General features: G+C 41.2%; 1 protein-coding gene across 1 annotated transcript in view; it reads right to left on the reverse strand.

Moving 5' to 3' along the window:
* The window catches only part of LOC149284241 (PDZ domain-containing protein 2-like), a 112,586-nt gene that overhangs the window by 48,521 nt on the left and 39,905 nt on the right, over positions 1–24,160 (reverse strand). Inside the window, exon 2 of the mRNA XM_089497009.1 lies at positions 2,056–2,476. Coding sequence (XP_089353135.1) covers positions 2,056–2,476 — 421 coding nt within the window. The remainder of the gene's footprint in view (positions 1–2,055; positions 2,477–24,160) is intronic.

Here is a 24,160-nt window from a genome sequence, read left to right on the forward strand (position 1 = left end):
CGGTAGATGCAGGTACAAGCAGGTTATTGCCAAGGAGTGCACTGCCAATGTCTCCCTGATCCCAATAATCCATTCATTGACATGGTAGACTTTCTTCACAAAGTAGATGGAGATTTGGTATAGAAGAGCAGCCTGCCGTTTAGCATATTCTTTCTGACAAATTTCAGTGGTCAATGAATGGGTTACTGAGTTGTCAAACTTTTCAGGAATGCAAGTTAGGGAGACAGTTACACTGCACATAATAAAGCTCCTTCTATAATCTGCATTCACAGAGACTTCTAAGACAAAAGACACGCGCAACTCCACATTCTATTACTACATCTATATGCAGAAGGTTGCTATCAGCACTAAGGAGCCTATAGTAGATGATTTATTCATATAAAATGGAGTGAGCCATTCATACGCTACTCAGTGCTGGGCTAGCATTTCATTAACCACCAGACAAAGTATAACCAAATCTCTTAAAGGGACAGTGTACTACCCCAAACATTCATGCACATTAAAACTACTTGGCAAGTACTTTAATATACATAAAAGTATAAAAAAAAAATATCACTGAGCCCCTTGAAATTAGTAGGGGCACCAAAGGCACATGCGCGCCATCACAAGCAACCATTGTTGCAGCCAGCTGGAGGCGTTCACGAGTGCTCAGTGCTGAGCAGGAGAGGAGTTCGGCCGAAGGCATCTCATACAAGGCGAATGAATGAATGTGGTTCTGGGAGACATACTAAATGTATAAAGAGCTTATAATGAGTCCCTCTATGGCTTAAGAAAAACAAGGTAACATTCAGTCATTCCGTACATTAATATAGATACGAGGGCTAGAGTGTACCTTTAAATCTGTATCACCTGAGCTGGGTTAAATATTTCATGAGATCAAATAAAATGAAAGAAAAATATGTTGCTTTTGGTTTCCATGAACTTAAAAGGAATGAATCGTAATCAAATGCTCATTTTTTTTAAATCTACTATTATGTATAATTATCTATCTCTAAGAGAACAACATCATAGATTATCATTGATTGATGATTAGTATTTATCAATTTCCTGTTGGAATGGTAGCTTTACTTTGTTCCTTGGATTCCTCTGGCTGTAGATGTATCAGATCATTAAGTTAAGATTGTTGGAGATAGAATAACTACATGATTCATGCATCACACCAACGAACGCTTAATGGAAACATACCGTGCTGAATTTATTTGGATTGGCCATATGGTCAAACTAGCGTTAAGCTCCCTAGCAGCAAGCCTTGCCATGTTTATATCCAATATATGCAGACGTGTCAGAAAATCTAGGACATGTTTGTCAAGTACCAATGTGTTAATCTAAATATTTATGCGTTTGAAGGTGATCCAGTTTCAAGCCTGAATCCAATTTATTTTTCCCTGAACTATTGCAACGTATGTCAACTGTAAAAAAAAACAACCAATAATAATAATTTAGTTACATCTGGGTTAATGTCTGGGTTTCCCAAATCACAAACTGTCTTAAAGACATGACAACATTTACAGTGTGATCCAGAGAGGAATTGCCACATATCGGTTAAAACCAGAATCAAAGGTGGAAAGTCTATATAGACATATGGCTCCTGAATTAAAGACGAGACCCACGACGGATTAAGGTGGTCTGAGTCTGTATATCAGGAAAAAAATGGGCAGTCTAGATGGATGGGTCTGATCTGCTGTGATATTATTCAGTGTTCTAGATTTTCCGTCTCCCTGCTCTGACATCACATCTGCTTCTAATAAACACAAAGGCAGATTATTCGGGTCAAAATATCCCTTAATTTTTCACGATGCATCAGGGAAGGCTACACTGGAATCCTACAGGCAGCCTAAACACTCTTCAGCTCTGTTTTAGAAGACGACACATGAGAGTATATTTACAACGTTTGGTCATTCTTAAAATAACCTCAATAACTTAAAAAATTTAAAATATAATGCGACAACAAGACAGCAACACACATACAACCCAACATAGGTTATCTAAGCCTTCCGATTATTATTGGAGGTGGACAACATATTTCTTTATACTCAATGAGCTAGAGAAACACACCTTTGGTGAACTCTCACATGGCTTGGACATGGTCCTTCCCACCTTCGTAACATGGTGTCTACGAGGCTCATCTTCTTCACAGTGGCACAATTGTGTATTTCTTGAGTCATCTCCTCCCATAGCCTCATCACAAGAATGGGAGCCATCAATGTCCATAGGTATCTGATGTCCATTTTCATGAATGGCCTCCTGGGTGCCTTTGGTTTCATTGCTTTCTTTAGCTGAAGTCCTTGAGATGACCCCAAATTTCCTGGTTCTTTTTCCATTTTGTGTTGTTCTAACACTTTGCTGTGAGGTAGAACTTGCTTTGGGTTCACAGGTGGAGCTGCCATTTGACGGAGGAAGAGGAGCTTTGCGTTTAATACGGCGCAACATGATCAGGTAGATAAATCCGCCATTCCAGCACTGCTCAGCCAGGTAACTGAGGGAGAAAAAACAAGCATGGTGCTTCTTAAACACTTCCGCACAATATAGACTGTGAAATACATGAACATTTTACTAGAAAAAGTTTAATGCAATTGGATCAGCATATTCGAATCTGGAGTCAATCTAGAAATTAGAAACTCTTAAATGTTACTTTCTTTACATACTCAATATTTTGGTTACATCCACCCTGTTAATACATCTAATTATGTCTTATCTTACTAAACGGCTATAAGCAGCTTGTGGGGGGGGGTCTTCTCAGGAACGTCTTTGATAATACCTTCTGAATATGAGTTCACCTGCAAATTGACCTGGGTTTGACTTGGAGTCTCCGGGTAAAGACCTGCTTACCAGAGTCTCCGGGTCAGTTTCTTCTTTCTCTGAGCAACATTTGGTCATGCCCGCTATCACCCATGTTCTGACTACTCCATGACCATTCTTCCCTGCTCCCTGACAAGTTCCCTTATTCTAAAAGCCCTCTGGGGCCCCTACGCATTTCTAGTCTCAAACTTACACAAAGTCACTCCACAATAGAGGGAGAGCTTTGGGTAGCCTAAACTGGGAAATAAAAATGATTCTGGAATCCGTACAGCCGTGAGATTAACTACTACATTAAATTCTGAATAGCACCGGGGCCTTTCTGCTGTCGTTTTTCTGCATTGGAGCTTTGAGAGTCGTCCAAATCCAAAGTGACAGCTCTGGCAGAGCAGTGAACCTTCTGTCTGCTAGTTATATGATCAGATTTCATAGGAAACCATAAAGTAAGGGAGTGCGAACAAGTCAAATCTGGCATTTTCAATGAAAAAAACTTCTGCAGGAGTGTCAAATATTCCATAAAAAAGTTTGGTAAGCCCTATTTTTACGTTAAATGCAAATCTCAGCATCAATTCCGCCAAAAGCGGTGTGAAAATGACCAAGTTTCCGGTATGTTACGGAAATAAGCCTCAGCAGATCTGTCATTTTTTGAAGACCTTTGCAAGCTTAATGACATGAAAACACAAAAACTTTGAAGCTTCTTTTGCTTCGGTAACAACCTATCAGTGCCTGCTTTTGTGTCACATGACAATTAAGTGGTCCCACCAAAATGATGAACAAGTCAAACTTTACGTGATTATATCAATGGATGTTTTACTACAAATGGAGTTTCTAGAGCAGCTTTCAGTTTGTGACATTCAGGTAGGGCAGGTAGGTAGAACAGCACCATTATGGTGCTCATACGTCAATACGGTTAAGGGACTTCCAGTCTGGCCCGGGCCCCAATTATTTATCGGGTAAACGTAGGTCTCTTTATGGTATTTGAGGTCAGACATGTTGGCGGAAGCAGATGGGGAGCGCTGTGAGCCTCACATCTTAGTGAATAATATAGGGGGAACATTGTAGAGATGATCACTCGAGATATAACTTGCCTGTAAGTCAAGCCGGAAGATCTGCGTCTGGCTTTCTTCAAATGATTACAACCAACCCTAAGACAACTCTTCTTTATTAACACCAAACACAGACTATCTTTTCTCTGATTTCCAAGCCCGGTTTGTTCCCATGCTCCATTTAGAGCCGAGAAATTCTCTGTCAGACTTGAGGTCAATTATCATTGTGAGGAAAGGAATATTGGGAAATTCTTCTACAGATGAATTCATTAACCTTGTGATCTTCTACAACTCTCAACAATAAGAAAAGAACATATTCAATTCAAATTCCATCCTGCGTTTACAGCTTCAGTAACAAATTAAATGCTTTCTAAAAGTACTTCATTTTAAACTATGTTAAAACACAAATAAAATGATTATTATGTGTTTTAAATGTATGTAATCGTGTTAAACACTTCCCCTTTACATATAGGAGCGGAAGGCAAAGATGTAAGGGTGTTAGCCGGGGTATTAAGCAAATGAGATGCAAAAGTGAAAAGAAAGTCACAAAATTTCAAAACCAAGCAGACTTGATTTAATGAGATTGACTGCAGGCTGCTTGGTCTGGGTGGAGATCTGGATTTCAGATTTATGAAGCTACTAAACAGGTTCCCTCGCCGTGCGATTAATCATTTAGGGCTTTCTCAATATAAAGGCTGATTAAACTAGGGCCCTTCCAATAATATATAGCAATATTCAATGAGGAAAGACGACGACAAGTGGCATTACAGAAACGCCATCAGGAATTCCATGAGCCGACGGTCTCCCCTGATCAGCCCAGGAAAGGGTAAACCCTCAGGGTTTGAGCTCCAAGCTTAGGAACTCAAGGCGAAGGGGCAAAATCTCAGAGTAACACAGTCTGGAGCCAACCTTCCTATCCCACACTGCTGTGATCATATTATATATATATATATATATATATATATATATATATATATATATATATATATATATATATATATATATATATATATATATATATATATATATATATACACATATACATACATATATATACACACTGCTCCAAAAATGAAAGGGAACACTAAGATTACACATCCTAGATCTGAATGAATGAACTAATCGTATGACATACTTCCGTCTTTACATAGTTGAATGTGCTGACAACAAAATCACACAAAAATCCTCAATGGAAATCAAATTTATCAACCCATGGAGGTCTGGATATGGAGTCACACTCAAAATCAAAATGGAAAACCACACTACAGGCTGATCCAACATTGATGTAATGTCCTTAAAACAAGTCACAATGAGGCTCAGTAGTGTGTGTGGCCTGCACGTGCCCGTATGACCTCCCTACAACGCCTGGGCATGCTCCTTATGAGGTTGCGGATGGTCTCCTGAGGGATGTCCTCCCAGACCTGGACTAAAGCATCCGCCAACTCCTGGACATTCTGTGGTGCAACGTGGTGTTGGTGGATGGAGCGAAACATGATGTCCCAGATGTGCTCAATCGGATTCGGCCAATCGGATCGGCCAGTCCATAGCATCAATGCCTTCCTCTTGCAGGACCTGCTGACACACTCCAGCCACATGAGGTCTAGCATTGTCTTGCATTAGGAGGAACCCAGGGCCAACCACACCAGCATACGGTCTCACAAGGGGTCTGAGGATCTCATCTCGGTACCTAATGGCAGTCAGGCTACCTCTGGCAAGCACATGGAGGGCTGTGCGGCCCCCCAAAGAAATGCCACCCCACACCATTACTGACCCACCGCCAAACCGGTCATGCTGGAGGATGCTGCAGGCAGAAGAGCGTTCTCCACAGCGTCTCCAGACTCTGTCACGTCTGTCACATGTGCTCAGTGTGAACCTGCTTTCATCTGTGAAGAGCACAGGGCGCCAGTGGCGAATATGCCAATCCTGGTGTTCTCTGGCAAATGCCAAACGTCCTGCACGGTGTTGGGCTGTAAGCACAACCCCCACCTGTGGACGTCGGGCCCTCATACCACCCCCATGGAGTCTGGTTCTGACCGTTTGAGTGGACACATGCACATTTGTGGCCTGCTGGAGGTCATTTTGCAGGGCTCTGGCAGTGCTCCTCCTGCTCCTCCTTGCACAAAGGCGGAGGTAGCGGTCCTGCTGCTGGGTTGTTGCCCTCCTACGGCCTCCTCCACGTCTCCTGATGTACTGGCCTGTCTCCTGGTAGCGCCTCCATGCTCTGGACACTACGCTGACAGCAATCCTTCTTGCCACAGCTCGCATTGATGTGCCATCCTGGATGAGCTGCACTACCTGAGCTACTCGTGTGGGTTGTAGACTCCGTCTCATGCTACCACTAGAGTGAAAGCACCGCCGGCATTCAACAGTGACCAAAACATCAGCCAGGAAGCATAGGAACTGAGAAGTGGTCTGTGGTCACCACCTGCAGAACCACTCCTTTATTGGGGGTGTCTTGCTAATTGCCTATAATTTCCACCTGTTGTCTGTTCCATTTGCACAACAGCATGTGAAATTGATTGTCCATCAGTGTTGCTTCCTGAGTGGACAGTGTGATTTCACAGAAGCGTGATTGACTTCGAGTTACATTGTGTTGTTTAAGTGTTCCCTTTATTATTTTGAGCAGTGTATATATATGACTCCCAACTGGTGCTTTTGGGACCAGTTTAGTCTGGTTGATATCTCTGCTTGAATGCAGGTGACTCAATGAAGTGTATCTTTAAATAATGACAAGGCAAGCTTTCCATGAGGACCGGTGTCACACCAACTTGTGTAGTGCATACATGGACTTGCTACCTGGTAGAGATGGTATGGCTAATTTCAGTATGAGGGGGGTTAATTTGATTGTACAGGCATGTGGTGCCAAAAGGTCTTGTAAGATAAATTTGCCCTTTGAAGCTCGGACTCCAACCAGGGCCTTCTACAAGGTGTGAAATCCTACAGTGGAGCTGCCGCTTTGTCTAGGTTCAAATGTAGACGACCATATGCCTGTGTCCCCTCCTAGATACTGGATTCTTTGATATGCTAAGTGACCACTAGCAGTCAGGAAAACCATCTCATATCCAGGTCATATCCAACACATATCAATAATAACTCATATATTCATTATCATACCTCCTTGTGTACAAACATGGCGGTGCAACGTTTGGAAGGAATTGTGAAGTCTATGATGTTCAGTCATAAGTAGCAAGTGTGACATATCTATGGACTTCACAATTTACAAGAAATTCATAAACGCATGAATTATTACTGTGGCGAAAACAGGAGGGACGATAAAATGAAAATAAGTTATTTGGACTGATATGTTTCCACCACACAAGGGGGAGGCCACTTATGGTACACCTTCCCTCCGCTTATACCACCTCTGGGCCAGCTTGGAAACTCGAGAAGAACTGGGAAAGAGTATAAAGTTAATGAGAAAAGATTGGTCAGTGTGCTTACTAGGGGCCAAGATCTAATTTTGAGTAAGTTGCCATCTTTCCTTGCCGGAGCCCTGCGGACTTGACCATTCAGTGAGTAGTTAGGTTTTCTGTAATTTTCTCCTTTTTATTTTTATCTGTTGGTGTAAATCTGTTTATCATCTTTTTTGTATGCACTGTGATTTTTTTTGTTCATAATAAATATTCCTTTATTAAGTTCTGGCTTTGTCTGGTAAAGACTCACGTTACCTGATTAGACCATTTTATTGGTAATTTTAAATCACGTAATTATTGTGTTAAAATATACTGTGTGGGTTTTTTTTAGTCTGATTCGCTTGGGGTACCAAGGCACCCCATTTCTAAATTGCCTTGGTGGTGGCAGCGTTATTTTGATATTTGTTCTATCATTATAGTTAATTGCGGGTGGTATTAAGGGTGGATATTTGTGTTTTTATCACTATTTTCGGTCTAGGGCAGACAGATAGTGAATTTTAACCCTTTTACCACCAGAACCAAGTCACGCGCACGCTTGGAGTAGAGTGCGTTCGTGACAACCGGTACTAGAGTCACTTGGTTAACATATTTGGCGAGTCACTGTGAAAAATCTGCATTTTGTGATGGGCCATTAAACGGTTAATAGGGTCAGATCTAGCTATGATCACCTGACATTGGTCATGTTGCAGTAGAGACCTCCACTGCTGTTCCCACGTGGCCACCAAGCAATGCTATGATAATGAATGGATCGAGTGGGCTTTCTCGGTAAAGTAGGTAGGTAGTCCCGCCCTGGCCCTGCCTCCAGCTCCGCCTCTGGCCATACCCCTTACAAGGGTGTCCCTGTTTAGACACCTGAAATGTCAGGATGAGCATCTATAAACTGGGACCTGCTATATGTACTGTGAAAATACGGACCCATACGAAATAACTGCATGTAATAAACGCCTGGCTTTGGTTTGTGTATCATTATATATATTATAATTTTAGCAGCCGGGATACATCCATAGGAAATGGCACGCAGTGCTTTGTTTTAGGAGTTGCCTTCAGGATAATTAATCTATAAAAGGAGATAAAGATTGTTATTATCTTTTATTTACTAAGGGCCAGCAGCAAATTACACAGCGCTGAAGATAATAACTTTCATCGCTGGAATCTGACAACTTTATGTGCAGGAAATGCCGTAATAAGGTGTTGTACTTTTAATAGGATACTTCCCTGCCTGTTCAGTTCGGGTTGTAACACACCTTTCACTGAAACGATTAAGCAATCAACGTTCATCAGTCATCATTTCCGATGTTCTTTGGTAAACACCCTCGGTGCTTGAAATCTGGATATTAGTAATATTACCAGAATTATCATGTTTGCGCATTGGTTTAGGGCGTATGCACAGAACATCAAATCATCAGATCACCATCATGCAATCGAATCAGTAAACTCTTGCTTGGCTTTTTATATAGGATAGTTCACGTATATAATTATTCACCGTGCAATGGCATATACATGGCTCCCGGGGGTCCCTCTTTAGGAGGAACAATGCTGGTCTTACAACCAAACTCTCTACCTCTACCTCTTTTTAAAGATTTCTAGGTGGCCACATTTTTCTTGAAACAAGATACATACCTGTATAAAATCCACATAAATACTTGGGTACGCTTTACATTGATTCAAAAGATATTTAGACACTTTGTATCTACCAAGCATTTTAGGAAGGACAGTCCCTACTTAGGTCCTGCACCTTCTTTCTCGTCGTTCCTCACCTGATGCCCCTCTTTTTAGGAGCTCAGAACGTTTTGCTGGGTATGAGGGCATCACACGTTTCTCCAGCCCTAAAAGTCACAATACCGTAATATATATAGAAACAGCAAGAAACAATGATAATTTAAGCTGTGTAAAACTATTCTTCAACGTGATCCTCTCAGACCACATAACAGCAATCCGTCACAAAGTCACAAAAACTTTATATAAAGTCCTGCCTTCTAAGGTCCCCTTAAACCACATCATTTTGATATTCTTCTATGGCATGATGCCCCTCAAAGCCATTTTTTTTATTAAAGGGTATCACATGATGATCTGTTTAAAGCATAAGGAGCAGCACTGTATACAGTCATGTAGGTCGGCAAGCACAAAAACAACTCCATTATGTTCCAATAAATTCACTTTATCTGCAGACCTGAAGGCTGCAAATGTCCGTCAAGTGATATTTTTGGTGAGTTTTCCTGCTTAACCCCTTCGAGACAAAGGCTGATTTTACTTTTTGTACCCTTTGTGACAATGGCCTTTTTAACATTTCTGCGCTGCTTGTGTTTAGCTGTAATTTTCTTCTTTCCCGTTTACTGAACCCACACACATTAGATATTGTTTTTTTCAGGACAAGAAGGGCTTTCTTTAGATGACATTGTTTTGATTGTATCATATTATTTACTATTAAAAAAATTATAAAATATGGTGAAAAATTTAGAAAAAAATGACTGTTTCTAACTTTTAGTTGAAAAATCTTTTACTCATCTATAAAAGGTAATGAAAAAACCTGCTAAATAGATTCTACTATTTGTCCTGAGTTTAGAAATACCCAATGTTTTTAGGTTTTTTTGCTTTTTTCTACCCATTATGGGGCAATAAGTACAGGTAGCGTTTTGCTATTTCAAAGCCATTTTTTCCAAATCTGGTAATTCTTCCCCCCATGTGCCATTTCGGGTATCTTTGAACCCGGCCAATGCAATTTACCCCATCAAGTCATATATTTTTGAAAACTAGACAGCCCAGGGTATTCCAAATGCTAGTATTTTAACTCTTTCCATGCACCATATCTACCACCAGTCTTTGTCAAACTTTATGGTAGTCATTTTTTTGCATTTGTTTTGTCATACACATTTTACTTCAGGTATGAATTAAAATGTTCTAGTTTATGTCACTATCACAAAACACCCCAATATGTGTTCAGCAACATCTCCTGAGCGCAGCGATACCCCACATGAATGATTTTGCCTGGCTGTTTGGGGGCAAAAGGGCCACATTTGGGGCATGCGCATTTTTCAATGTTGAACTTTGGCATTTGGGGATCCACTGCCCATGCCCTATTTGGTACATCTTTGAGCTGGGCCATTTCAGTGTGCCCAATAAACCCATATATTTTTGAAAACTAGACACCCCAGGGTATTTCAAATGCTAGTATTTTAACTCTTTCCATGCACCATATCTACCACCAGTCTTTGTCAAACTTTGTGGTAGTCATTTTTTTGCATTTGGTTTTCCACACACATTTTAATTCAGGTATGAATTAAAATGTTCTCGTATATGTCACTATCACAAAACACCCCAATATGTGTTCAGCAACATCTCCTGAGTACAGCGATACCTCACATGAATGATTTTGCCTGGCTGTTTTGGGGCAAAAGGGCCATATTTGGGGCATGCGCTTTTTTCAATGTTGAACTTTGGCATTTGGGATCCACTGCCCATGCCCTATTTGGTACATCTTTGAGCCAGGCCATTTCAGTGTGCCCAACAAAACCATATATTTTTCAAAACTAGACACCACAGGGTATTTTAAATGCTGGTATTTTAACTCTTTGCATGCACATATTTTACCACCAGCATTTTTTCAAAGTTTGCAGTAATATTTTTGTGTGTGTATTTTTCCCACACACACCTACTTTATGTATGAATTTACAGCTCCTGGTATATGCCGCTGTCACACGACACCCCATAATGTGTTCAGCAACATCTCCTGAGTGCAGTGATACCCCACATGCATGGGTGTGTCATTTTTTGGGGGAACTAAAAGGCCACATTTGGTACGTGTGCATTTTTCTAATTGGAAATTAGATGTGTGGCCATCCTTCCCCCCGTGTTAATTGGGACGTTGTTGAACCTGGCCCATTCAATTTACCCCATCAAATCATACATTTTTTAAAAGTAGACACCCCACGGGCATTTAATATGCCAGTATTTTAACTCTTTCCATGCGAGAATTGTTTTAAGCTAATATGCTAATTTTAGGACTTGCTCACAAAAATATATTTTTTATATATATATATATTTTTTTTTTATTTTTTTAAAAAAAAAATTTAACATTTTTTTTCAACTTGGAGGTTCCCCTGATAGTGACATCAGTGGGAAATGATTTTTACATTTTACTGTTTTTTTACTATTTTTTTCTAATTATTATTAATTTTATTTTATTTTTTAATTTATTTTTACTAATCACACTGTGATTAGAAAGCTGGGCTCCATTGACTTGCATGGTGAATGCAGTACCTGTATTCAACCTGCAAGTGGAGCCAAAGTTCTCTAGATGGTCTGGACTATCTAGCGAACTTTTAAAATTTGTGGTTCCTGTTACAGGACGGCGGCCATCTTCCTTGATGGCGAAGATTGCCGGCAGCTGCGGCTGTGACCGCTCTCCGGAGCGGTCACAGCCCATCAAAAGGTTAGTGTTTGGTGTCGCTGGATGCCTCCTGATCGAGGCATTCCAGCGACACCATTTAAGTTTAGGAGGCGATCGTCGATCGCCTCCTAAACGCTTTTAAAACGGGCGTCCGCCGCCATACAAAGTATGGCGGATGTTGACGCCCCGTGGAGGGGCCAGAGATGGCCCCTTCGTGCCGATCGCGGCGTTGCTGAATGCCTCGAGGTCGAGGCATTCAGCAACGCTTTTTGGGTGCAGAAAGCGATAGTAGATCGCTTTCTGCACCCGTTTAAAGACGTGCCGGTCCTGGCACGTCAATTGTCGTAAAGCACATGCTTTTCCGTGCCGTGCCAGGACCGGCAATTGTCATTAAGGGGTTAAACACCACACCGAGCCGTTTCTTTATGGCAATGCTAATGAAGTCGGTTCCTCCATAGAATGCATTAAGAAGTGTGTCAGGCTGGGCCATTGAGACTGAGTCATTCTAATGTTTACCACAAGCAGTATGATAAGGAGTCAGAGGGTTTGTCTTGTACATTGGGCTCAGATAACAGAGCGAAATGGTTACTATGCAGCTGCCTGAAAACATTATGGAAAACTAGGGGAAAACAATCAAGAACTATAGTTTTGAAACCTATTTTTAAGCTATACTAGTGATGGTTCAGTGTTGTACATTGCTTTATCAAAAGCATAGAATCCAAGCAGATTACTACCGGTATAACCCATCCCAGCATATTCACATTCACGCCTTTCATGCTTGTTGGGAATGTCTTTACGGCAACTCAAAAGTTTCAAGTTTCTTTAATCTATCTATTATTAGAGTGAAGCACAAGTATATTGACAGTCCTAGTTTATTAAAGGCACAAAGCCGGGTGATGTTTACACTCAAAAGGACAGATTAGTATCTTGTAAGTCTTTGAACCCACAATAAACAGGACTGGCAAAGAGCATCAGCCAGTGATAAACACGTTACAGTGCGCCTATCCTACAGAAATGACAGGGTGCATTTTACAGGCCACAAGGTTTTATGTTTACACTGTGCGAGAGAAATAGCCAACATGAATACCGAAATATATTTATACCTCCTGCTCCTTCACGCTCCACTAGGGGCAGCAGAGGCCCAGAGTCATTGCTAAATAACGACCTTATTTGCACCATGTAATAAAGAGCTCAAACACCAGCAACTGATGCAGGAGAACCTGAAATCCAAATGGATATCCACCATATAATTACCACAAACTTATTTATTTAGTAGATGAAAGCTGGGAAATGACATCACATTAGCATTTCCTTGGTGATCAGAAAAAGGCTACCGATTTTTTATAAAAGGGACAGGGTGACTACATACTTCCAGAGGAAGACAAGGAAGGTTTTTGCCTCTTATTTATTTATTTTTAACCTTCACAGTTTAGGTTTGGGGGGGGGGGGGGGTCTTTATTGTATGACTTTACAGCATACCTCCCAAGTGTCCTGTTTTAAGTCAGGCACTCCCACTTTTGCAGACAGTGGGGATAATTGGCTTGTAGCACAGTCCTCAATAGCAGCTCCCACGTGGTCACCATGCAATATCCCACAGCGACACAATGTCATATCCACCAGTCCTGCTTCAGTAGATCGTACGGTGACTGGACTGGTAAGGGTGATTAATGGAAGGTAAATGGTCCTGCCGTCAGCCCCGCCTCTAAAAAGAGACAGACTAAATAGACCAAAGGGTTCTGTGCGTCATATTTCAGAATAATCCACCAATACGAATTTAATAGACACAGGAGCCCACTTGAGGAACTCATTGCAAAATTGTTGGGTACCAACAAACCCATCCAAAGGCTAAACTAGACTAGCAAAATAGACTCTGCTTTCATGGTCGCAAATTAATTCCCTTTAGCGATCTACATGATAATGTGCTGTGGGATTCTGACTGCACATTGGAGAAATACAGTAACAATCATCTGATTGTTATATTACATTCCTGGGTCCGGGGTGGCTCCGTCTCACACTAACTTGCAGTATGGAGTTCCGGATTCATTCCGTTGGCTTCGTTCCCAGAGACTGTAGCATTTGGATATCAAACAAAACTGTTATTAAACATAATACGAGACACCTTACTCCAGAAAACGTTTTAACATAATTTAAATAGCGGTATAATTAACACGGATTAGTAACAGAGAATATAGTTTAGTAGATAGTGTATAATATATGTTAGAATTTTTGGATTTAGGGGGCAGTCGGCCATGGACTTTTTATGTTAAATGAAACTTCTCCGTTTACAATTTACCTAAATAGTGTTTTTTTTCTTTAGGATAACTTAAACTTTTTATTCTTACAACATACTAGCTTCCAGTGCACGCAAAATGCTGTGGCATCACATGTCATAGCTGCCAACAGTCCCAAAATGGGGCAGTCCTGGCAGCTGTCCTTAAAGGACTGTCAGAAGCAGGTAGAATGCCTGAATAATGGGTAGAAGTCCCCAGAAACCTGCGAGACACAACACACATCCCACACGGACTTCATAGGAAACAAACACAAGAACATTAGGTCACTCTGCCGAGGTCTATTAGTAGGTGCGCAAAACTAACAAAAGAACTACTGATAAGATTATGTATTTGTCCTCTGTTGCTGAGCAGTTCTTGGGTTACCCAGTGTCTTGTGAACCTCCGTTGCTGACAGGAGGCAGAGTGGAGTATGGGAGGGGGGAGGAGGCAAAGTGGAGTATGGGAGGGGGAGGAGCCAAAGTGGTGTATGGGAGGCGGAGGAGCCAGAGTGGTGTATGGGAGGGGGGAGGAGGCAGAGTGGAGTGTGAGGGGGGAGGAGCCAGAGTGGTGTATGGGAGGGGGGAGGAGGCAGAGTGGAGTGTGAGAGGGGGAGGAGCCAGAGTGGTGTATGGGAGGGGGAGGAGCCAGAGTGGTGTATGGGTGAGTTATAGTGGTGTATGGGGGGGTATTATGAATTTCAGGGCATATAGGGGGTATAAGGCATATCGATATTAGGCATATCAGGGGGGCATAAAACATATCTGGGGGTAAAAGGTATATCAGGAGTCTCAGTTGCATATCACTGGCATATAAGGAGTATATCGCATATCGATATTAGGCATATCAGGGGGGGCATAAAACATACCTGGGGGTAAAAGGTATATCAGGGGGCTCAGTTGCATATCACTGGCATATAAGGAGTATAAGGCATATCGGGGGCACAGTGGCATATCAGGGGGAACAGTGGCATATCAGGGGGAACAGTGGAATCTGGCATATAAGAGCTATAAGGCATATATGGGGGCAGAGTGGCAAGCTGGGGGTCAGATGTGCATAACTGGGGGCAGTTTGGTAAATAAAAGAAAATATAAACAAGGTTTTTTCTCATAGTTTTTATTAAATATGAAAAATAGTTAACATATGAATTAATATTTACTAATAACTTTGTATTAAAACCTAGTTTGAGAAACACACAGTGTTTGGGTTCTTGTAGCTTTTATTATTATGTCAGTAAAATAAGAAGGCGAATAGAGAGAGAGAGGCCATTGCAATAAAGAGATGAAAGTGTAAATTGTACGTTTTTTATTACATTATTTTAAATTTTAAAAAATTGCATCTTTTTATCCGATTAATCGGCCAACTAATCGATTATTAAAATAATCGTTAGTTGCAGCCCTAGACATCTCCCTGCATTAACCATACATTATACAGGGCCAGAACAGCCCTTCTTAAAGAAGAAGCTCCCTGATGTTGGCCCCTCATCATACATGGAGCTGGAATTTTCATCTCGCCTGCTAAGTCCTACTTTATTGAATGTTCCTCCCAGACAAAAATCACGTTGCTAAAACTCCGTCAACTGTGCACAAGCACGAGCTTGGATTATATCTGTTGGAAAAGCATTGGTTTATGGGCGCCATTGTTATGAAGCGAGCTTTAGCTAGCACTTTTTGGACGTATGGGCTATTGCTGCCCACGGGCTTTCGTTGCGGTTAAATGGCATCACATTCATAAAACGGTCTATTCTAAATGTGGGGAGGGTGACAGCGGGCACCGGCCGTCACATACATAAGGCGGGCGTCAGGGCAGTTTAGATAATGGTGGAGTAGCGTGGCAGCCGCCACATAACCCGGGGCAGATTTGTCCACCACTTCATGGGCTGGTTGGGGATTCCTTGTACCTGGCTCATACACACTATGGACCGCTTGGCCTAACCAGTAGAGTCTCCATTCTCACTCCATGCATTCAGTGTGCCGGGACGTGACATCAACGCATTGGCCAGCAGTCAGAGAGGTAAGTACGGGGATAGTTATGCATGACTGGGGGCAAGATACCTCTCTGTGATGGTGCACCTTGGGTATTTCCCATGCATACGTATGTGTTTGGCTCCAAATATGATCCCCAATCCACAACTCCAAACAAAAACTAATCCTCCCTTTTGCTGTTGGAACTGTTGCCATGGTTACCGCAAACAGATTTAACAATCCATAAAGTAAATGCCTTAAAGAATGATCAAGCTGGGTCATATCAGAAGAAAGAATAGTGGGAATTTACTATTTCAGCTCCAGAGGGGTAAACGTGTCGCCGCTCGGTTACTTAAAAGCACGATTTAACAAATTAGAAGCTGTATTTAAGTTATTACTTTCTCTTTCCCCGGGCGATCTCCCTTTGCCAAAAAGTCTTCCCACCTAAGTTTCTAATAATTTATGTGTAAATTAACCATAAAGTAACAATTTCACAGCAGGATCCGCTGGGATTTCCTTATTCTCTATTGTCTATTGTCAAACACAATGAGGTTTATTCACTAAAGGGAGAGTTGTGGTTTCAGCTCCCCCGCTATTCATTACGAAGGCCCAACACTGGCAGGTTTCTACATTATAAAGGCTGAGTGGGCCCTGTATAATGTTTAACTCAATGCGTGAGGAGACTGGAGAAAACCCACTGAATTAACTATACATTATACAGGGCCAGCCAAGCTCTTTCAGCAGCAGAAGCTCACTGGGGTTGGATCTTCATAATATATAGCAAAGGCAAGGAGCTGAAACAAAACTCTCCTGACAACCAATCGGCATACCTGGGAACTTCTGGGCTCCGGTTACCCGGAGCCTTCCCTTGCAGGATGCGGCCGGGACTGCATGCTGACGTCGGTGGGCGGTCCCACTGACCCCAGCGGGCACCACCCGCATTTAAAGAAAAAGTGAGCGGGGAGAGGGGCATGTCAAGATTCGGGTCTTGACCTGGAGAACCGGAGAAGCTCTTCCGGCCAGGAGTTCTTCCATGCTGACCCGGAGACCCAGAGAGGAGACACTTTATCCCCGGAGTCTCCGGCTATGGCAACAAACACTCCATTCCCCTTTCTGATTCATACATTAGATCAGGGCTGGTGCAAAAAGCGGAGGAGCCAGATCTAGAAAATCTAGGGGCCAAGTTCTGCATTCAATTTACAGTTAAGGGGATACTTAGCTGTGGTTTTTATGGCGATAGCCCCATATCGTGCACTAGGATTTTGCAACTGAAATGCCTACATCTTTACTTACAAAATATGTATTATTGATATGAAGATTTGACATGGACCTCCGTTCCCTTTTTGCCTCGCTTTTAGGGTGAAAAATAGTAAATATAAGGCCTTTTTTTTTTTTATTATTATTTCTCCGCATATCTACAACAGCCAGAAAAACAGAGGCTGGAATCTCAACAGTAGAAGGGAGCGGATCCTTAGATGACTTCTGCGTGAGCTTTAAATATTGATGATCTGAGGAAGATTTGCCGTCACGGTATCTCGCCGTCTTGCGTTTTCCTGCTGTCTTCATTTCAGAATTCCAGGAAATTTAACCCCTTAAGGACAATTCCCATTAAAAGCAATGCATTGTGAGCCCGTACATGTACTAGAGAAACTTTTAATGGGAAAGTATGGGAAGCAGACTGCGCTATCACCACTCATACTCCCTTTACTTCAACCCAATCACTCTAAGCCAGCATAAATAGGGAAAAGGCAGTGTCTGTCTTCTTGCCATTAACCCCTTATTGACCTTTGCCGGTTCAGGACCGTCACGGAAAAACGGTCACTTAACGACCTTTGACGGTCCTGAACCATCAAAAAATTAAATAAGCTTAGAAAGTGATCAACGATCACTTTCTTCGCTTAAACGGCGTTGCTGTAATGCCTCGATGTCGAGGCGTCGAGGCATTCAGTAACGCAGAGATCGGCATCAAGGGCCATGTCTGGCCCCTCCCAGGGGCGCCCGTTTTAAAAGCGTTTAGGAGGTGATCAACGATCACCTCCTAAACTTAAATGGTGTCGCTGGAATGCCTCGATCAGGAGGCATCCAGCGACACCACTTACCCGCAGCCGCCACTGCCGGTGATCTTCACCATCCGCAAGATGGCGGCCTCCCTGTAAAAAAAATAATAAAGATGAAAAAGTTCGCTAGATGGTCTCCAGACCCTCTAGAGAACTCTGGCTCCTCTTGCAGGTTGAATACAGGTACTGCATTCAACCATGCAAGTCAATGGAGCCCAGCTTTCTAATCACAATCTGATTAGTAAAATATAAAAAAAAAAAATATGGAAAAAAAAATGCTAAAAAAACAAAAGTGCTAACATTTAAAAATAATTATGCAGTGATGTCACCAGAGGAACCACCCAGTACCAGCAAAATGTGTAAAAAATAAAAAAAATAAAATAAAGTTTATTATTTTGAGCAAGTGCTAAAATTTCTAAAAAAATCTCAACATAGAAAGAGTTAAAATAAGAGCACTTCAAATAACCAAGGGGTGTCTAATTTAATAAAAAATGGCTTGATGGGGTAAATTGGAGTGGCCAGGCTCAAAGATAGGGCATAGGTACAGACTGGCCAAAATAGAGAAAAAAAGCACACTTCCCAAATGTGGGATTTTACATTTCAAACAACCCGACAAACCCATGCATGTCGGGTATCACTGCACTCGGGAGATGTTGCTGAACACACTTTGGGGGGTTGTTTGATAGTGACGCATACCAGGAGCTATCAATTCATTCCTGAAGTACAATTTGTGTGGAAAAAAAAAAAAAATAATTAAATTTTGGGAAAGGCAGGTGGTAGAATATCATGCATAAAAGGGTTAAAATACCAGCATTTTAAATACTTTGTGGTGTCTAGTTTTCAAAAATATATGGTTTGATGGGGTAAATTGAAGTAGTCGGCTTCAAAGATGTTCCAAAGAGGAGATAGAGGCAGAATGACCAAATGACCACCTGAATTACGCATGTCTCAAAAGTAGCCTTTTACCAGCCTGACAAACCATACTCAGGAGATGTTGCTAAACACATATTGGAGTGTTGTTTGACAGTGACATATACCAGGACCTTTATATTTATAACTAAATTACAATTCGTGTGGAAAAAAAAAAAAAATTTACTATTACAAAGTTTGACAAAGTGTGGTTGTATAATTAGTGCATGGAAAGGGTTAAAATACCAGCATTTGAAATACCCTGGGGTGTCTATTTTTCAAAAATATATGGTTTGATGGGGATTAATTGAGTTAACCGGCTTCAAAGATGTTCCAAAGAGGAAATGGAGGCAGAATGACCAGATTTGGAAAAAAAGGTTTGGAAATCATAAAACGCTACTTGTGCTTATTGCCCAATAACTTACAAAAAAACAGCAAACAACATAAAAACATTGGGTATTTCTAAACTCAGGACAAATAGTAGAATCTATTTAGCTAGTTTTTTTACTTCCTTTTTTAGTTGAGTAAAATATTTTTCAAAGAAAAGTCATAAAAGGTGTTTTTTTTCAAACTTTCACCATGTTTTATTATTTTTTTTATAGTTAATAGGATGATATGATCAAAACATATGGTATCTGAAGAAAGCCCATCTTGCCCTAAAAAAAACAATATATAACATGTGTGGGTACACTAAATGGGTGAGGAGAAAATTACAGCTGAACACAAGCACCGCAAAAGTGTTAAAACAGCCTCGGTCCCACAGGGTACAAAAAGAAAAAATAAGCCCGGTCCTTAAGGGGTTAAAAGCCCAAACCGGGGACCTGCAATGTCTTATTCTTCTAAAGATGATTATTTTTTTTTACAAATCTCTTTACTGAGATGGTAGTAGATAAGTGAAACACCCTCCCATCGGAATTGGTAGAGGCTATTACTACTGTAAGGGAATTTAAACATGCGCGGGATAGGCATATGGCTCCTGAATATAAGACAAGCCCATTTGTCCCATTTGAAAAATGGGCGACATGGGTTTTATCTGCCGTCAGCCAAACGAGAACCGTTGGGAGGTAACAATAAGTCCTCAGGATACCGCAGGTCTAGCGATGTTATTTCATCTTATTCCATGGAAAGGGTGAGGCTCGTGGGTTTTAACGAACCTCCTCGCAGGCATGAAAACAAACCATGGAAAGTCAGGTATAAAAATACAAGGGAAGGATTAATACATTCATTAATATCGTTTCTTCTGAATGGAAATGGGGGGGGGGGACAGAAAAAAATATAGATTCACGTCTATTATATCCACGTCACATATTTTAGACCCGCAGGGGTAGGCTCCAGTAGGTATGTTTTATATAGCGCCTTCAGATTCCGCAGCGTTGTACAAAGGGTAGACAGCTAATAATTTGTAGATAACATAAGATGACATGGAGAAACAAGAGGCGAGGAGGAACCTGCTCAAAAGAGCTTACAATCTAGACTTTGCACCTCCACATGCCCTACTGAATGTTCAATGACCACCCATCTAGTCAAACAAAGGAAACCCCACCAGTGACCACCTTCTTAGTCCACAAGAGTAGAGACCATCCCACCAATCTTCGTAAGAAGCCATAACTTCCCCGCTAGTGCCGAACAAAGCCGGCCATTCATATCTAACGGGCCAACAGTTTAAGATATGTAAGAAGCAGGACTCCATATTCCACAAAACCGCCATTGTTTAATTGGCACAAAGAGACCTACCGGTATTACTAGGGTAGTCTTCAGATTTTGGCTAAACTACAACTCCCACAATGCTCCACCACCCTATACCCATCAAGTAATGGCTAGGAATCACAGCAGTGGTTGGCCACCCCAGCTCTACGGTACTAGTCTGATACCAGTGCCATACCGTGTGAGATATTATATATTTTTAATTCAGTTGCATCACTAATGTAAACTACCTCCACACAGCCCTAGTGTTGGCTAGCATGAGAGTTCCAGGTGCTCTAATGAGACCCCAACTTGCTTGTGATTACAAAGTACTTAGACGTTAGACTGTCCCTGTAAGGCGCAGTACTGTACACACTACTCCCCAAGCTTTATGATTTCTTATGGTTCGGCGGCTCAGATGTTCCCTGCTCTGTGACAAATCCTGCCCTGGACACTTAACACGCGCCCTGATTAGCCTGCAGGTTAATTACCGGCCATTAACGCAATCACTGGCCATGGAAAAGAGGCAGATCCTTCAATAGATACTTAAGATTCAGACGATGGAAAGAACAGAGACTCCCAAAGGCTGAAATAACCGAAACGTGCAGGTGAAACACTTCCAACAGCACAAGAAAAGGAACTCGGACCTTCCTAATGCGATACTAATTACACACCAAGTACATGCCTATAGGCAGGCGCACAGCGACCAAAGGGGCCACTCACTTTCCTTTACTGCGACTCCAGCAGCGGATCGGGTCCTTCAGTACGCAGCAGCACATACATTATTTAGCAGCCATTGCCCTCAAGGTCCCCAGACCCCCCCACCCCCGGTCTAGAAGATCTAAAGATGTTGCTAAATTTCTCCATCATTATTTCCCCTTTTTCTAGTAACCGGCTGTATCTCTAGCCACAATCATGTGAAAGTAAGTGGTGCCTATCCTATATATTAGAAGGGCCAAGTGGGCCGGGGAAACTGAAACAGGCAGTCTAGATGAGCTGAATGGCTCTGATCTGCTGTCACAATGAACGTTCCCACGACGGTAGGTCTCGCTTTCATTACAGAGCAGATAGATGCAAGGAGACAATTTAAAATACGCTAATAAAATATCGGTAACAGATTAGAGCCACCTTCAAAAAGGGACAGGGCAGGAAGAGGGTCTGAAGAGCTATATATTATATATCATATTACTACTATTACCGTATATATTATAATAATATATGTCAATAAGATATCCTCCCACTAGATGCCCTATGTACATAAATAACAATCTTAAGGTCATAGTCTCGTCTAGGTAAAGCCTCGAGCCTAACTGCATCTTTAACCGCACTCACTCACTTTAACCATTTCATATGTCGCGAATATATATACATATATATAGTTTATTATTTTATATAGCTCCATCATATTTAGTAGCGCTGTACAATGTGCATAAATATATATAGATAGTACATTAATAACATATCATCTGTCCTAACATTAAATAATTCCTAGACTTGTTATTATATTTTCCGTATCAAAGAGCCACTTGCCTTCTGGATATTAAAGAGCAGTAATAAATACACTCACAAAAAAAGGATATAAGCTTCAAATCCCACATAAAACAGCCCCGTAATCGTACAATCTAAAGATCAGGAGAAGCTGGAATGTTAACTTTATTAAAACGCTTCCATTACCCCACCCGGCTCCAAATCCCCAGATTATACATTTACTTTCATCAAATTAAACGCTGACATCGAAGACTAGAAAAACAGAATTAGATGGCAGATAAAACCCATTCGGACCATCATTGACCCTTTGAGTGCCAGGTGGGATTAATGTTTTAACCTTCTGGCGTTTAAAGGGTTAAGAAGTCTTGTTACAACGTGCTTGAACTATTCTAGACAAAGTCTACATTATGTGAAAATAAACACAACGGATGGGCGTATTTTTGCATTTTATTTTTTTTTACATTAAATTTATTTATAAATATTAAATAGTGAAAGCCATTCAGTTCAGTTTCTATTTTTACAAATAACTCATTATTTTAGACATGAAAGAAAAGCACTGTTGGGGAAATCGCTGCAATTTATATTCATATTAGAAAGAGTCCATTCTTCGTAGAATGGGGCCACAAAGAGGAAAAGGGGTTAATAAAGGTTTCTTTCAATTAAAAGTGTGATTAAAAGCATTCCAGACCCCACACAGACCGTTGTGACCAACGCGGACCAGTAATTTTATCACTTGGATTTAAAGTCAAATTTCCTTTATATTGAATGTTCTTTAGCTTAAAAAAATGAGCACAGAATAAGCAATAACAGTGATTTTAAAAAATATATGTTAGTAAATCGCAGGGAAATAAAGCGCCAGAAAAAATAGTAAATTATTTTAAAGAATGCACAAATTATTTTTTGTTGGGGTTTCTTCCTGGAGTGTCCGTTTAAATTCAAGTTTGGCTAATATTTAAAAAAAAAAAAAAAAAAAAAAAAAAGAAAAAAAAAATACTTTAAGAATTGTGCATTTCATCTACAAAAGTGCCCTCAGTGGGGTTAACTTACTAAAAAAAAATCATATTTAGTAAGCACAATTATACATATATTCATATCAAGGGATTTAATGCTTAAGGTACAGCAATGCACCGATGACATAACCAGCATTTAAAAGGTTAAAACAGCTCCACTCCTTAAAACACAAATACTGCAGGTCCCTGCGGGTTAACAGAAACCGTCCATTCGGGTGAATATGTTTAGCTTTTGGTTCCGTGAACGTTACTGTATCTCATGGTTACTGAGTGGAGCTTCTTGGCACAAATGGACGGGCCAATCAACTGAAAAAGAAAACTGGAATGGTGTTTATCCCATTCATAGGGAACAGGAGATACCCACGTATGTATTCCATAAAGAATGCGGTTCCAACAAGGGATCATACCTGAAAACTGATGGGTCAGAGGCTTAGATGTGAGGAAGTTCTACTTTAGTGATAGGGTGGTAGATAAATGGAACAGCCTCCCAGCAGAAATGGCAGAGGTTAAACATACATGGGATATGTCTATGGCCCCTGAAACTAAATCAAGACCAAGGACTGATTAAGATCTGAGTTACACGAGGAGCAACGGGCAGACTCGATTCTTTGTTTTAAAGAAGTTGTCTTGAAAGCTTACGCTCTAATATTAGGAAGCCAATAAATGTTTGTTTTTATACCAGCCATCAAATTCTATGATTGTGTGAATAACTGCCGCCTACAGGGGTACACTGACACACACTGACACACACAAACACACACAAACACACACTGACACACACAAACACACACTGACACACACAAACACACCCTGACAGCACAGAAGAGAAGACCCAGGGCTTCCCACAAAAAGTCCTGATTCCAACCAGTAACTTCTCCCACCCCAACTCCAACTCCAACTCCAACCTGTCCATCCACAGCGCTTAATGAGAAGCCCCCACTGGTGAAAACACATCTCTGGTGTCCCTTACATCCCCCAAGTGTTTTATTCACTATCCACGGGGGCAAATACACCCTATATGGGATACAGTAAACTGCCTATAACGTTTAACCCATTCAGTGACACAAAGAATAAGTAGGGCTGCTTATAAACTTTAACCCATTCAGAAAATACGTAGGGCTGTCAATAAAATTTTAGCCC

This window comes from Sceloporus occidentalis, unplaced genomic scaffold, assembly GCF_023333645.1.
Source record: "Sceloporus occidentalis isolate IW3139 unplaced genomic scaffold, rSceOcc1.0.p SCAF_97, whole genome shotgun sequence".
In the NCBI taxonomy this organism is placed as follows: Eukaryota; Metazoa; Chordata; class Lepidosauria; order Squamata; family Phrynosomatidae; genus Sceloporus; species Sceloporus occidentalis.